Below are 15731 nucleotides of genomic sequence, written 5' to 3' on the forward strand. Positions count from 1 at the left end.
TATTTAGACCTATATATGAAATAAAGGAGAATTTTCTTTCTTAGTTTTAAGGATTTAGTGTCCGTTTAATACAAACCGCCATACATGTACATCATTGTGATTGTAGAGGGTGAAAAAATCTACAGCATACAATTGACATGCTCTGGATTATGTAATCTGCACCACTGGTCAACTGCAGCACAGATTTGGTGTGGATCTTTCTGTAGCGTGTGGATAAGATTACTCTCGTTCACTCTGCTGCTGCTGTAAAATGCTTGTGTGACTGTATCCTAAAAGAAAAATAATAGAAATTAGGTATCGCTAGAATTGTCCCAACCTGCAGAATAAATTTATCACATCACTAAAGAGGTAGCCTGGGCTAAAAAAAAAAATAGGCCGGGGTAGGTGAGGAAAAAAAAAAAAAAAAATCCAGTGTCCTCCCAGTGCAGTCCGGTCCTTCTGCTCCGGTGTCTTCTCAAAGTGAAACTGCTCGCCCCCTGTGACATCTCAGTTCCCTTTCGCTGAGGCTACTGATTTGTTTTGGGAGACCCTAAGACATCACAGGTAGTGAGGACACATGCCCTTCACTGAGGCCACTGATCAACCTCAGCAGTCATAAGGAGGGGATTTTTGCCGGAAGACAATAACGGACTGGGAGGACAGGACTTTTTTGAAAACTCTTCTGTGCCTTCAGATAATTTTTTGGGTGCCTAAAGAAAAAAAATAAGTATCCCTTAAAGAGCAGTATACTTCATACCAGTTTAGTACATATGGGCATTTAGCAGCCTTTGCTGTGCTATTCTTTTTATTGTTATTTTAGAACACAGACATTTAAAGGGATCATCTGCCATTAGCATACAAGGTCCACACCACTAGCTGTGATATTACAGTTCTGCCTCATGCACATGACTGGGTGTAGGCTGCAGTACAGCACACATCCCAGTGACCTGCTTCAGGTAATACAACAGAGCAGTCTTCCTAATGTTTTCAGGGTTCCTGTTCCTTTAACCACATAAGCTTCGACAGCAACGCCAGGAGTAAAGATGGCCGCAAAGTATTCAGAGCCCATCTATACTAGCTAAACCCTGAGGGACTACAATTCCCAGCATTCCACACTAGCTCCATACAGACAACATTTGCGGCCTTTATTGCTCTTAGTTATGAGGCCCGGCCGCTCAACTAACTTCTCCGCTGCCACGTCCGCCTCAGGGAACATTCAGCTGTACCACTACCGAGCTCCCCCGGCGCCCAGCAGCCTGCAAGTGACATCAGCGGCCATGACTCCTCCCTGCTCTGCTTCCTCCGCCGCGGACGCGTCTTCTTCCTTCTCCTCCCTCCTGTGTATGCTGCTGCTTCCGCCGCCGTTGTGAAAAAAGAGGAAGAAGCGACATTAACCTGAAAGAAAAAATAATCCGGGACAAATGCCGCGGGGCCGACCCCCGAAAACACGGGCCGGGGATGGATCAGGCGCAGGTAAAAAAATACTTAGAGCGGGTACATGGAGAACGGCGGCGGCGGAGAGGGAGAGAGGCCGGCGGTGCGTCATGTTACTTGTGTCTATAGGAGCGTATATAGTCCCCGGATATGGTGGAGAGGCCGCGCTGTGACTGTGAGACGTCTTCGCCCGGAGACAGGGCGGAATGATACGGGAGGGGACGCAGCACCCGAACTAGAGGCTGCGGCAGATGAGAGCGGAGCAGTGCGCGGGCTGGTTCCTAGGTGTGCGGCGCATGCTGCCTTATTATTATTATATGGATGGCGCCCGCACTTCACATGCTGCTGTTTGTGTCTGCTCAGTGACGTCATTGCTGGCTTGCATTACACCTCTCTACTACGTGGGACTGGCACTGCTATGTTGGATATATAGTCATAATAAAGCACATGTGTGAAGTGTATTGTATAAAGCAATATTCTGCCATAGCAGCTCTCAGTATTGACTTGCACGGGCTGAATGGATTTTGCATTAAGTGTTATTTAGTGAAAAGGGAAGGGGGTGCAGGGGGTTACATAGGCACAGTACATATCTGACTAGAGGAGTCCCTGGGTACAGACATGGTATTATAGTCACCAGCATGGTTCAGCGGGCGATGTCTTGTGAGCAAAGCTCTGAGGGTACGCTTATAGGCGAGTCAGACCCATTTTGTGGAAACAGCTTTTTTTGTTGCAGATTTTGCTCCAGATCTTGTACTAACTACAGAAGGAATGTGAACTGTAAAGAAAGGACTTCTGCTCCATCTAATACTGGCTGTAGCTAACAAAAACAACAAAATCTGCAAAAAAAAAACCCCCCAGCTTTTCTGCAACAGGGCCTTAGGCCTGGTTCACATCTGCGTTCGGTATTCTGTTCAGGGAGTCCGCTTGGGGACCCCCCGAATGGAATACTGAACACAGATGTGAAGCCGGCCTTATAGACATAGGGTTCTGGAGTGGCTTCTTTGTGATCATGCTTGGTCCCACTGGTAGGTCTCCACGTTTATGCAGAATCCTGATGACACCCCAGCCATGTTGTCCTGGTCAGTTGCCAATGGATATGGCCATAAATGCAGGAATTTAATATACTCTGAAACCCAGCCATGATTCCCTTAGGGTCCATTCACACGGAGGAAAATGGTGTGGAATTTGGTGTGGAATTTCAGCGCTGAAAAAAAGCCTCCCATAAAAGAAAAAGGAACTAATGGAAGTCAATGGGAGGCTTTTTTTTTTCAGAGCTGAAATTCCACACCAAATTCCTCACCATTTTCCTCCGTGTGTATGGAGTGGCCGGGAATGTTCATGTCCTCATGAAAGTGCCTTTTTTCTATACCGCTTTTTAAACTTTTATGAGATATACACATGTGTGATAAGCACATGATATGATAGGATATTTGTGATCTATTTCCATTGACTTCTATGGGAGTTACAGAAACCATTGATCTTGGAGATATCACTGGGGACAGGGGGTATTGGTAACCTATCCTTAAAGGGGCGCTATCATTGGGAAGTCATTTTTAACTAAACATATACTTTCATAGCCTTTGGAAAAGCTATTCCACACATCCTTTTTGTATGTCAATCGCCTCAGTAGTTTTTGAATGACCTTGAATCACCTTCTCTCCTATGTGTACAGCACAGGCTGCTGCTGCTGACTCATCTCCCTGCTCGCACACACAGCAGAGAGTGCTCGCTGAGAACTTCCTGTGCATGCTGGAGCCTAATTAGCTATATGAATAAAACCGGTCTGATTCAAAAACTACTGAGGCGACTAACATACAAAAGGTACGTGTGGAATAGCTTTTCTAACGGCTATATAAGTATATATCTGGTTAAAAATGACCTTTCCCAATAATAGAGCCCCTTTAAAGGTGTTTCCAGGAATTTGGCAACTAACATAGGAGGCTTGGGAAGGTGAAACAAAAATAATTAAGAACGAGAGATCTACCTGTCCTGTCCCCAGCGTTCTGTTGTCCGCCACCACAATCTTTTCAGTCGCATGCCATCAAGTCACTGACAAAAGTCCTGTGCTACACGAGGTTACTGATCTGCCTTAGCGCACAAAGGAAAGGACCCTGTGACGTATGTGAGTGATGTCCTGCAAGCAGCACTTTTCTCTCCGCTTTTTTCAAGCGGAAACCACACGGACCCTGTATAGTCTATGTGCTCCGCAGGTTTCCTAAGTTAACCGCTTTTTATGTGGATTAGGTTTCCGTTCAGTGGGTCCCTAAGCGGATTTTCCGAACGGAAACCCATGAACAGATGTGAATTGGGCCTAAGGCCCCATGTTGTGAAAACACAGCTTTTTTTGTTGCGGATTTTGATGTGTTTTTTTTCAGTCAAGTCCGGGAGTGGATTGAGCAGAAGGTAGAAGTATAAGAACTTACTATATGTTTTCCATTACTTTTTTTTAGCCATTCTTGGCTTTGGCTTAAAAAAAAATGAACACAGCAAAGTTAGCTACAAATAAATCTGAATTTCTGCAACTTGGGGCCTAAGCTTAAAGGGAGTCTATCATTGACATTAGCGATTTTTAACTAAGCATATATGTGCATAGTCTTTAGAAAGGCGATAACAGGCATACCTTTCCTTCATTGATCGGCAATGGTGTTTTTGAATTAGCCCGATTTTACTGATATGCAAATTATCCAGCACGGAGCACCAGAAGCCTTCTCGATGTTCCCTGAGCACTACTTGTGTCATCAGCCTACCCTGGTTCTCACCGCCCCCTTCTTTACACAGGATCATGCAAGCGGTGCTCCGTGCTGAATAATTTGCATATCAATAGAAGCGGTCTAATTCAAAAATTAGACCAATGATACTGCTCAGTATGCTCAGTTCTCCAGAAAACTACAACAAAATGGCCGCTTAGGCAGTACTGGGCATGTCTGAGCACCCATTTTGGTGTCGTTCTCTTGAGAACTGTGGAGGTTGGCAGACGGAGGAGGAGGGCAGAAGGAGCACAAGCAGTGAAGGGGTGGTATTAATGGTACGACGTGGGGTGTGCTTGGAGTCCTTGGGCAACGTCCAGGGTGCTCCCTGTGGTTCATTAACATAAAGAAATAAAGTGGTTTAAAAAGAAACAGCGGGAACAACAAAAAAGTAAAGATAATAGTAGAATAGCCTTTTTAAAGGGTCTTCAGACACGTGTTTAGTTCAAAAGCACTTTTTCCAATGATACACTCCCTCTAAAAATTGCTAATGGTCTGTGCCCCCTGTGCGCTGGCTGCCTCCATTTATTCTAATGGGAGAGCATACGAAAAATCACCAGGCATAAATTAATGCAAAAATACAAAATCTTAAATCCAATAAAAGTACACATATAACAAAAGCACATATAACAGATACAGGGAAACTGATATACCTAAAAACAGAGGCACAAGATGGTATGGAAAGATGTTACGAGTATTGTAGCAGCAAAAAGTGACACAGAGTACATACAATTAGCTGGGTGTGCAAGTAGAATAACACTGACACCCCTTGAGGAAGATATATAATGACCCATAAAGATGGCCCTGTGTAATAGTTGGTAAAAGAGGGTTAATTGTGCAAAAAGGATACCTGCATGTTATAACCAAAAAGGTCAAAGACTTGCCCCAAAAATCAATTGTGCAGTATATATGCCTGCATGCAGAAAGTAACTCACATGAAAGACCTTATAGAGGGATTAACTGTGCAATGTATGTGACTGCATGCATGAACCTATAGACAAAAGGACTTTTGCCCAACAATCCAGGGTTAATTATGCATTCTATGCATCCGTATGAATGGGTATGTGAGAGATTCCCCAAATACTTCCAGGGGTGAACTGCCAAGTTGCATAATCACCTCACCTAACCCTGCTAGACAATAACCCAATAAACACCATAAATCTAGTGTATAAATAAATGCATGAACGCTCACTGAATACTTTGTTCTGTACAAAGTTGAATGTGATGACAACAAAATCATACAAAAATCATCAATGCAAATCAAATTTATTAACCAATGGAGGCCTGGATTTGGAGTCACACCCAAAATTAAAGTGGAAAAAACACACTACAGGCTGATCCAACTTTGATGCAATGTCCTTAAAACATTTCAAAATGAGGCTGAGTAGTGTGTGTAGCCACCACGTGTCTGTATGACCTCCCTACAACGCCTGTATGACTCATTACGTAAGGAGACGCCATGGAGAGTGATCTGCTGCCTGCAACATCCTTCAGCATGACCGATTTGGCAGTAGGTCAGTAATGGAGTGGGGTGGCATTTCTATGGATGTCTGCACAGTCCTCCATGTGCTCGCAAGAGGTAGCCTGACTGCCATTAGGTACCGTGATGAGATCCTCAGACCCCTGGTAAGGCCATATGCTGGTGCGGTTGGCCCTGGGTTCCTTCTAATACAGGACAATGCCAGAGCTCATGTGGCTGGAGTATGTCAGCACTTCCTGCAAGATGAAGGCATTGAAGCTATGGATTGGCCCTCCGTTCTCCAGACCTGAATCTGATTGAGCACATCTGGGAGATCATGTCCATCCACCAACCTCACATTGCACCACAGACTGTCCAGGAGTTGGCAGATGCTTTAGTCCAGGTCTGGGAGGAGATCCCTCAGGAGACCATCCGCAACCTCATCAGGAGCATGCCCAGACGTTGTAGGGAGCTCATACAAGCACATGGAGGCCACACACACTACTGAGCCTCATTTTGACATGTTTTAAGGACATTACATCAAAGTTGGATCAGCCTGTAGTGTGTTTTTCCACTTTAATTTTTTTGGGGGGACTCCAAATCCAGGCAACATATTTCTTACCAGTTTTGCTTAGCGTTTTTTTTTTTTTTTTTTTTAATCTTGGAGTTCCTTTTGCATATGGCATTTCTCCAGTGTTTTTTTTTTTTTTTTTTAAGGCATTTTTCGTTTCCCTATAATGATATCAATAGGTGAATGTCTGACAAAGACACGGACCAAAAAATGGTGAAAAATTAGAAAAAAATGGAAGAAAGCAAATAAAACAACGTAGGGTGTATTATATTTTACTATTAAATAACATGTAACGTCTGGTCACAGCTTTTTTAACATTTTTCGCTGTTAAAATCGCCCCAAAACGCTGTAAAAAAAACGTCTGTGTGAAGCCAGTCTGAATGAGATATTTGCTTAGTATCACTACTACATGATAATTTGACCCTTTATTCCCTCCCCCCCCCCCCCCCCTTGTATGAAAAACTTTCAGATGGTGCGTTACCAGCAAATGCAGAGAATACCAGCTACCCTTTCCATGGGTCGTCCCATAAGTGTGACATCTGCATGCTGACTTTTAATAAAGAGACTCAATATCAGAAACACATGCGAGATCATGAGCGGAATGATAAGGTAAGGAACAAGTCACCAGATGCTGTATAAAGGTAAAAATGGCACTAAGATATTGTATTTTAGTAATCCGTGTTTTTTGTGGGCTTAGTTTTTTATTTTTTTTTATGTTCCCAAGTGGAAAATTGCACAAATAATCCTCCATTTTATGTGCAATAAGAAGATATACAACTTGCTCATAGGGAAGACTTAGCAAAGGTGCCCTGATAACTTGTGGTCAGGACCATGCTGTGTTTGCTTCTGGATTATGCTTGCAGCTTAGTTTCCGTTTTTGCATCTGTTAAAATGATCTGATAAGTGGATGAAAAGATGAGTATAGCATGGAATATTAATGCTGAGTGAAAAAATTTGGCTGTACTGAAAAGTCTGTCTTTTCCTTAGATTAGTGCTGAGTGTAGATGGAGCATACTAGTGCAAACTAGTGCATAGCATGTCTTGGAAAATGCAGAAACACACAAGGTGCCTGGTTTAGCTAGACAGCCAGCCAACAAAAGCCAGGAGTGAGCCAGGACCAGAGTGGAAAGTGGGCTATAGTGGAACCTTAGCTTATCAATAATTTGCATATCTTAGGCTAGGTTCACACCTACGTCCTGCATACGTTCTGGGATTCTGTTCCCCATTCCTCTTGAAAAATTATGAGAGAGAAAAGTCCTCCAAGCAGCTCTTTTCTCTCCGCATTTTTTCAGCGAAAACCCGACGGACTCCATTATTGTCTAAACTGTCTGTGGGTTTCCGCAGGTGACTGCTTTTTATTCAGATTGGGTTTCCGTTTTTCTCTATGTGTGTGTGAGCAGAGAGGATGCTAATGATGACTCCTCTCCCTGCTCTCACACACATAGAGAATAGCAGACGGTGCTCACAGACACTTCCAGGGTGCACGGTGGATGCTAATTAGCATATGGATAAAAACGGGCTCATTCAAAAACTACTGAGGCGATTTACATACAAAAGGTAGGTGTGGAATAGACTTTCTAAAGGCTATGCAAGTATGTGCTTAGCTAAAAATGACTTTTCCCAATGATAGAGCCCCTTTAATCCCACAGCAGACATTTGCTCTTCGTAGAACTGCTTTTCACATGCTAATAATGTATTTCCAGTAAATACCATGAAGCGTTTATATTTTAATGTGTTGTTTAACCACGTATACATATATCTTTGTTCTGCAGCCTCATCGGTGCGATCAGTGCCCTTTGTCTTTCAATATTGAGTTTAACCTTACACTTCACAAGTCCACACATAACGTGGATGATCCCATGTGTCCAGCATGCAACAAGAAGTTCTCTCGTGTGGCCAGTCTCAAAGCTCACATTATGCTCCATGAGAAAGAAGAGGTGAATATAAATTCTATTGTTATCCTTTTCTATCTAAATGCAGTATATGCTTTGGGTGAATATATTATTTTATGCAATTGGATGAGAATTTACCAGTCATATTGGTTGTCAGTTGTTAAATTCTTAAAAGTTTTACAGCAGGGGTCTCAAACTCGCGGCCTGCAGGCCAACTGCGGCCCTCAGGACAATAGTTTGCGGCCCCCGGCGGACATCCCGACATCTGCCGTAATAGTACGGCGCATGCCGGGTGTGTAACTATGGCGACCGCCTGGGGGCCGCCATAGCTGCCAGGTGTCTACTGCTTTAAGCAGTAGACAACCGGTGCTAATGTCTCTGATCGGTCCTGGGACCGATCAGAGGTATTAACCCCTCCAGCGCCACGGTCAAAGGCGCCGGAGGCGCCATTTTCCCAGCGGCGCATGGGCGCCGCCATTTTGCCAGTGATCGCCGGCGCCTGGAGCAAGCTCCAGGGCCGACGTCACGTTGACATGACAGCCGGGAGCCTTTACAAGGCTTCCAGGCTTGTCTGCAATCTCTTTCTGCATAGAGCAGCCTGCCAAAGAAATGATGATTTTTTGCAATGCATTAACATTGTAATGCATTGCATTAGTGATCAGACCCCCCTGGGGTTCAACTGTAGAAATTTTTACTTTTCTCAGAGTACAAAGCTAAGCAATTGATTTATTGGGCACTTTTTTTTTCAGATGTAGAAACTTTTTTTCTGGCCCACATTGATTGATTTTTAATTTTTTTTTTGTTATTTCTCTTAGATCCTCATCTGTTCTGAATGTGGTGATGAATTCACTCTCCAAAGCCATCTGTCATTGCACATGGAGGAACACAGACAGGAGCTGTCTGGTAGTAAGACCTACAGCTGCAAGTCATGCAAGAAAACGTTTGAATCCGCTCCACAGCTTAAAGATCACATGAAAACACATTTTAAAATTAGGTACAAATTATGGGGAGAAAGGAAAGATTCCAAAGTAGACATGCAGACTATCCTTTAGGCTAAGGCCCCACGGTTCTTCCCGCAGCGCTTTAAACAGAACGTTCACAGAGTTTTGCTCTGCGGACTTTCTGTTACCATTATATCTATGGGGGGAAGCCGCCAGCATTTCTGTAGATATAATTGCCATGCTGCGATTTCCAAAACCACGCCAGTTTTGGAAATCGCAGCGTGTCCAGGCTGTGGTTTTTACCGCAAAGTGGGCATGGGATTCGCATGAATCCCATCCACTTTGCAATTATTGTAAAATACCACGATTTTTCCCGTGGCATTTCCGCCGCAGGCAAATCACGGCGTTTCTGACCCGTAGGGCCCCGGCCTTAATGTCAAATATTCAGGGAAACAAGAATCGGATATTTACATATGTGATCATATTCTTTTCCTAGGTTAGTTAGGGCTCACACCTGCGCCCGGTCTCCGCTTTGTGGGTTTCAATCTTCTGCTGGCAGAAGACGGAAACCTGCAAAGCGGAGACCGGGCGCAGGTGTGAACCCACCCTTATTAGGAGCAGCTAAGCAATTTACAGAAACAGGATGGTCCTACATGGTCCAGGATGGTCATCCATATCTGATCTGTGGTTGTCTGACAGCTGGATTAGGCTGGGTTCACATCTGTGTAGTGTCTCTGCACCTAATCAGTTTCTGTGATCTGTCAATTTAAAAAACTGAATAGAACGGATGGTATTTTAACCATCCGCAGGTGTGCGTTTGGCGCATTTCGGACGTGTATCCACTCTTTTGGATGGAGACTAAAATTGAACTTGCAGCACTTTTGCTCCTTTCCAAAAAATAAAAGTGCAAAACAAACATCAATGTATCTATTTCTTGTTTATGCATTGGTGTCTATCCATCATCAAAGACTGATACTGACCCATACTTGTGTCTGGTTTTTTTTTTTTGTTTTTTTTTTTTTTTTTACAAATCTGTTTTGACTGATTTGCAACAAGTGGATACCTGGCACAGATGTGAACATGGCGTACACTGTTATGGCAATCGCCAGGCACCTTAAGCTGCTGCAGTGTTTTATATAAGATCCGAGTGTTGGACCACAACACAAAACATACTGATGAGCTATCTTATGGAGCATGCTGCGATTTCAAAACAGTCACATTTTTGTAAATTGCAGCATGTCAATTATACCTAAGGGAAATGCCGTCACTGTCTGTATAGGTATAATTGAAGCAGAAAGTCCATAGAGGAAAATTCTCTGGACTTTCTGTGAAAAGCGCTGTGGGAAAAACCATAATACGCTTCTGCCGCGGTTTTTCCAGCCACACTTTTTGGCTGTGGCTCACCACTTGGAGCCTTAGCCTAAAAGGGTTTTCAACTTTTACATATTCCTGTGTCTGGAAGAGAATGCAGAGGTACTATGATGTATTAAAGGGAACCTGTCACAGGGAAAAAGTTGTACAATCTGTAGACTGCATGCAATAGGGCAGAACGAGCTGAAAAGATTGATATAGTTTTGTGGGAAAAGATTTGTCATTGATCGACAGCCTCCCATCTATGATTGTGCATACAGAGAGCTGTGACCCTCTGAATCTTTTCCTAGAAAACTATTTATTAATCTGCTCAGCTTCTTCTGCTTGAATACATGCGGCAGGCAGATTGGGAAGTATTTTTTATGTGATGGGTCCCCTTTTAATAAGGTTCTTTGTGACACTATGAATAGTCATTTATTGGAAAGAGCATTCACAAATAATTCATAGAAATGTGGTCCTGAGGCCAAACCCCATCCACACATTGCAGAAAAATACACACGACAGAAATGCCGTGATTTCCAAAATCGTCACTGTTTTGTAAATCTCATCATGTCAATTATACCTATGGAAACGCTGGCAGTTTCCTTATAGGTATAATGGAAACCTATGAGGACTTTCCTTGAAAAGCGCTATTTTTTTTTTGCTGCCACTTGCTTCGTGCGGCCTTAGCCTTAAAGGGGTTTTCCAATATTTGTTTTGATGGTGTGTACTCTTGAAAGGTCATCAATATCTGATCAGTGGCCTTGACCCCTGCACTGATCAGGTGTTCGGAAAGCCCCATTGCTTGCACTAAATGCATCTTCCGTAGATGTAAGGATTTTAGAACAATTTCAAAAAGGAAACCCAATCTAGAAATGTAGTTTTTTAAGCCATCAGGATAAGCTTTCTGTAAGTCATTTACTAAACAAAGCGCCGACTGTTGAAATTCTAACCATCACTGATCCAAATTCCATTCTTGCCACTTTGCTATAACAGCAGTATTAATATCTCCTGTAGAGGCCATTCAGAGCTGTATCAGATTCTTTATCAATAATTTATTCAGAGCATCACTTTTAAGAACACAAAATACTGCTCTTGCAGAATTCTTTGAGTACTTGGATATCAGCCGTTCAGAGAATGTTGTCTCACTACTATGCATCTATGTCATTTCTGGCAACTGTTTTTGCTATCTTGCTCATATTTTGCCCTTATTAATTTGCAGGGTCACAAGTACTAGATCTTACAATAGAAACATAGATAGAAGTGGATTCTCCTACTCCTGTCCACACTGCGGGAAAACCTTTCAAAAGCCAAGTCAGTTAACCCGCCACATTAGAATACACACAGGTAAGCAAATTCGGTCCTTGCGCAGCTATCTAATAGAAGATCAAGGATTTTCTGTCGTTCATATAGTAAGCACACAGGAAGAAGAAAGAACAAGCTTGTAGTTAGCCTTGTCTGCTGTAGTTGCAAATACATAAAGAAATACAAAGTCATTCATATTTTAAGGTGAAAAGGATGTGTATTTTTATTGCTTTAACCCTGCTCTCATGTAACTAGATAAAACTTAGTTTAAGCCTGGCACATGAATTTTTATTTAGTGAGATTCACATACAGATGTACTAAACTTTAACTTGGCATTTAAGGCTGAAACCTCACATTGCGAAAACACAGGGTTTTACAGTGCCTGCAAAGTGGATGGGATTCTGGCTAATCTCATCCACACATTATAGAAAAAAATCGACAGCAGAAAGGCGGAAATTGCAGTATGTTAATTATACCTGCAGAAACGCTGGCATTTTCCGTATAGGTATAATAGGGGCAGAGAATCCGCAGAGGAAAACTGTGGAATCACAATGAAAAATGCTGTGGAATTGCTGGGGCCTTAGTTTAGTTTGCGCAGCACCAAAAATGTTATTAAACCAGCTCCAGTATCTTGTGGTTCCCAGAGATGTGAGTACAGCGCTAGAATTTTTTTATGGAATGGCTTGCTTAATTTTAATCGAAAAAACCCTGCTTTTTATTACCGTGTAAATGAGCTTCGAGTGCATTGGAGGCCTGTACTGGGGGCGGCTAGCATCATAGCAAGATTTTCCTTTCTTTAAAGAGGACCTTTCACCACTTTTGGGCACATGCAGTGTTATATACTGCTGGAAAGCTGACAGTGCGCTGAATTCAGCGCACTGTCGGCTTTCCCGATCCGTGCCCGGTGTAAAGAGCTTACGGTGCCGGTACCGTAGTGCTCTATGGTCAGAAGGGCGTTTCTGACCATTCTCCTGATAATACTCGTCTATGGACGAGCTGTGTGAGCAGAGGGAGGGGGCGTTCCTCCCCGCTCCACAGCACAGCGCGATAGGCGCCGCGAGGCAGAAGGAGGTTCCTGGCTAATGGTCAGAAACGCCCTTCTGACCATAGAGCACTACGGTACCGGCACCGTAAGCTCTTTACACCGGGCACGGATCGGGAAAGCCGACAGTGCGCTGAATTCAGCGCACTGTCAGCTTTCCAGCAGTATATAACACTGCCTGTGCCCAAAAGTGGTGAAAGGTCCTCTTTAAATACCCCTGTCAGAAAAAATTATGAAATTGGAGCTTTGCCCAACCTCCTCCTAGGTATGAGGAAGATCTTGCTGCAATGCTCAGCCGCCCCAGAACACTCCTTCTATGCTCTTTTGACTCATTTGTATAGAAATAACTTCATCAAAATTAAGTTGCCAAATTCTAGCACTGTGCTGACAGGTCTGAGAACTATAAGGTACTAGCATTGGTTTCTGGTGCTGACAGACTCCCTTTAACTAGTCAGTGAGTGGCGAGCAGCTTCATCTAGTCATGTAGCCTTTGCACTAAATCACACCTTGTGAAGCAAGCAGATTGGTAGGATATCGCGCTGACATCTGATGATGAGGGACTTGTCAGTCTTGCTACCCTGGGTGTGATTTAAGGCAATGACTACATGAAACGACTTTGCGCCCCCATGATTAGCCAAGCTAAATTTTCATATGCCAATAGGTGTTTTTGAAAGTTTTTAACTTGACTTTTGAGCAACAGAAATCTTAGTGAGGGGCACCATATCAAAGGTCATAAGTTGATGCTGAGATGGAAAAAACACAGGTTCTTTTTAAAGCCAGGGCCCCGCGTGGCGCAAATGCTGCGTTTGAATGTGGCAGAAATGCTGCAGCAAAAACACAGCGTTTTACAGTCTCTGCAAAGTGGATAGGATTTTAGCGAATTCCATCCACACATTGTGGGAAAATACACACAGCAGGCACATTGCTATTTTCAAAACCATTGGTATTTTATAAATCACAGCAGGAAACCTCTGCAGGCTTTCTGTGAAAAGCGCTGGGGGAAAAAGTGTGATGCGTTAAAGCCGCGTTTTTTGCTGTATTGCTTTTTTGCTTCGACATACTACATGGAGCCTTAGGCCGGGGCCCCACGGGCCGTAAACACCGCGATCTGTCCGCAGCGGAGACGCTGCAGGAAAAATCGCGGTGTTGTACAGTGCAGGCAAAGTGGATGGGATTCATGCGAATCCCATCCCCACTTTGCGGAAAAGATTGCAGCGCAGACACGCTGCGATTTACAAAGCCGTTACGGCTTTGAAATTGCAGCATGTCAATTATATCTACGGAAACGCCAGCGGCTTTCCCATAGATATAATGTTAAGAGAAAGTCCGCAGAGGAAAACTCTGTGAACTTTCTCTTAAAAGCGCTGCGGAAAGAACCGCAATGCGTTCACGCTTTAGTGCTGCGTATAAAGCCCATTGGGCCTTAGCCTTAAGGGGTTTTCCTAACAAAGCAACATATCCCCTGTGCAACACATGTTCATTGCTTGACTATATCCATCAATCCCATTTAAATGTACATAGCAGGGGTACGCCCTTCTGACCACATCTCCATTCACACTGGGGAGTAAGACATCTCTGCTCTCAACATTGATGGGAGTCCCAGCAGTTGTTCCCTGTTCTGTAAATTCTTGAAGAATGATATGTGGGTCTATGGAAAGTACAGTGTAGCAGTCTATACCCAACTATGCATGCATCTTCGAGGAGAGCCAAGCAACACCAAATATATATTTTTTTCTCTACAATTTACCAAAAATAACAGCCAACATTTTTAAGGAAATGTTGGATAATCATACTGCCAGCATTTACTTTGACCAAGAAAAGGATGATGTTACAGTAACCTGCACAAGTTTCTCCAGCTTTAGAAAATAACATCAGACACATATTTATTTGTTCAAGAGCAGCAGAAAAAAATGAGACTTCACATTGCTGTCAATAGGGATTGATACACCTGGACTCTGTACAGATCATATACTGGTGACCTATTCTGTCGATACGTTATCAGTATGAAAACGTAATTTGGGCCAGAAAACCTAGGCCAGGACCTCATGTAGCGGAAACGCCGTGGCAAAAACTACTTCAAAGTTTTGCTGATTTTTTTTTTTTCTTTTGAAATGTTGCCATGTTGTTGACTGCCTGGTAATGTTCAGACTTACCATATTCTTAGCAATATGTGTATTGGCCCTCGCTGTGTTTTAAATTAAGACTTATGTGGAAGTAGTTTTTACTCACCTCCATTCTTCTGGCTTTACTTCTTGGTTTAACACATACTGTGTTTTTTTATAATAATAATCTTGATGTTCTGTACAAAGTGATAACATTGCTTGCTCAATACCAAATCAGTTGAATTTGTGAGAAAACTATGATAGAAAATGCTAAACTGTCTCAGTTCAGTACATTAGTGTTTTGATGTTGCTTTGCCTTTTTTTTTCTTCTTCTTCGGCCACTAGAGGTCAGCCTTCTCCCATGAAAAAATAAATCGAGTTTGCTTTTTAAAAATTCCAGTTTTTGGTAACTTAGAGCTGATCATTATGCTATGTTAGTTCTTCCTTAAATATTTGTCAGGTTCTCTCTTCTGCATAATATAGGGTTGCTAGAATCCATTGAAAATGATATATTCATTAAGATTAAAGCACACTTTTGGCCATGCTTGTCTAGCGAAGCAGAAATGGAACATATTTGTGTGTAGTTTCTAATCTCCCACATCAATCAATAGTAAAAATAAAAACCTTTCCTAATATGCCTCTAAGGCTGAATTCGCACATCACAAGTTTATCAGTTGTGATCGTAATTATGTATTTAACATAGAAGTAGACCTAGGTTTATTGGTCCAAAAAATGGAAACTACAATTCAAGGTTTCCAAATGTAAGATAATTTGCTTGGGGCAAAAGAACGCGCTCTCTCTGAGTATTTATTAGCAGTTCAGTGTTCACCTGGACTTCAGAAAGGAATGATCTAGAGGTCCTGATATCAGACACTCACAGTGAGTCAATTGTGCAGCCAGCGAGCAGCA

The 15731-nt window shown here is 42.9% G+C and overlaps 1 protein-coding gene across 2 annotated transcripts in view; it reads left to right on the forward strand.

Annotated features, from left to right (window-relative positions):
* Positions 1 to 1327: 1327 nt before the first annotated feature.
* The window catches only part of ZNF236 (zinc finger protein 236), a 97872-nt gene continuing 83468 nt past the window's right edge, over positions 1328 to 15731 (forward strand). For both annotated transcript variants that reach the window (XM_075270739.1, XM_075270740.1), the window contains exons 1-5: positions 1328 to 1452; positions 6660 to 6799; positions 7963 to 8127; positions 8898 to 9076; positions 11596 to 11720. In XM_075270739.1, coding sequence (XP_075126840.1) covers positions 1401 to 1452; positions 6660 to 6799; positions 7963 to 8127; positions 8898 to 9076; positions 11596 to 11720 — 661 coding nt within the window. In that variant the 5' untranslated portion in view covers positions 1328 to 1400. The remainder of the gene's footprint in view (positions 1453 to 6659; positions 6800 to 7962; positions 8128 to 8897; positions 9077 to 11595; positions 11721 to 15731) is intronic.

The sequence above is a fragment of the Leptodactylus fuscus genome, chromosome 4 (genome assembly GCF_031893055.1).
Source record: "Leptodactylus fuscus isolate aLepFus1 chromosome 4, aLepFus1.hap2, whole genome shotgun sequence".
NCBI lineage: Eukaryota > Metazoa > Chordata > Amphibia > Anura > Leptodactylidae > Leptodactylus > Leptodactylus fuscus.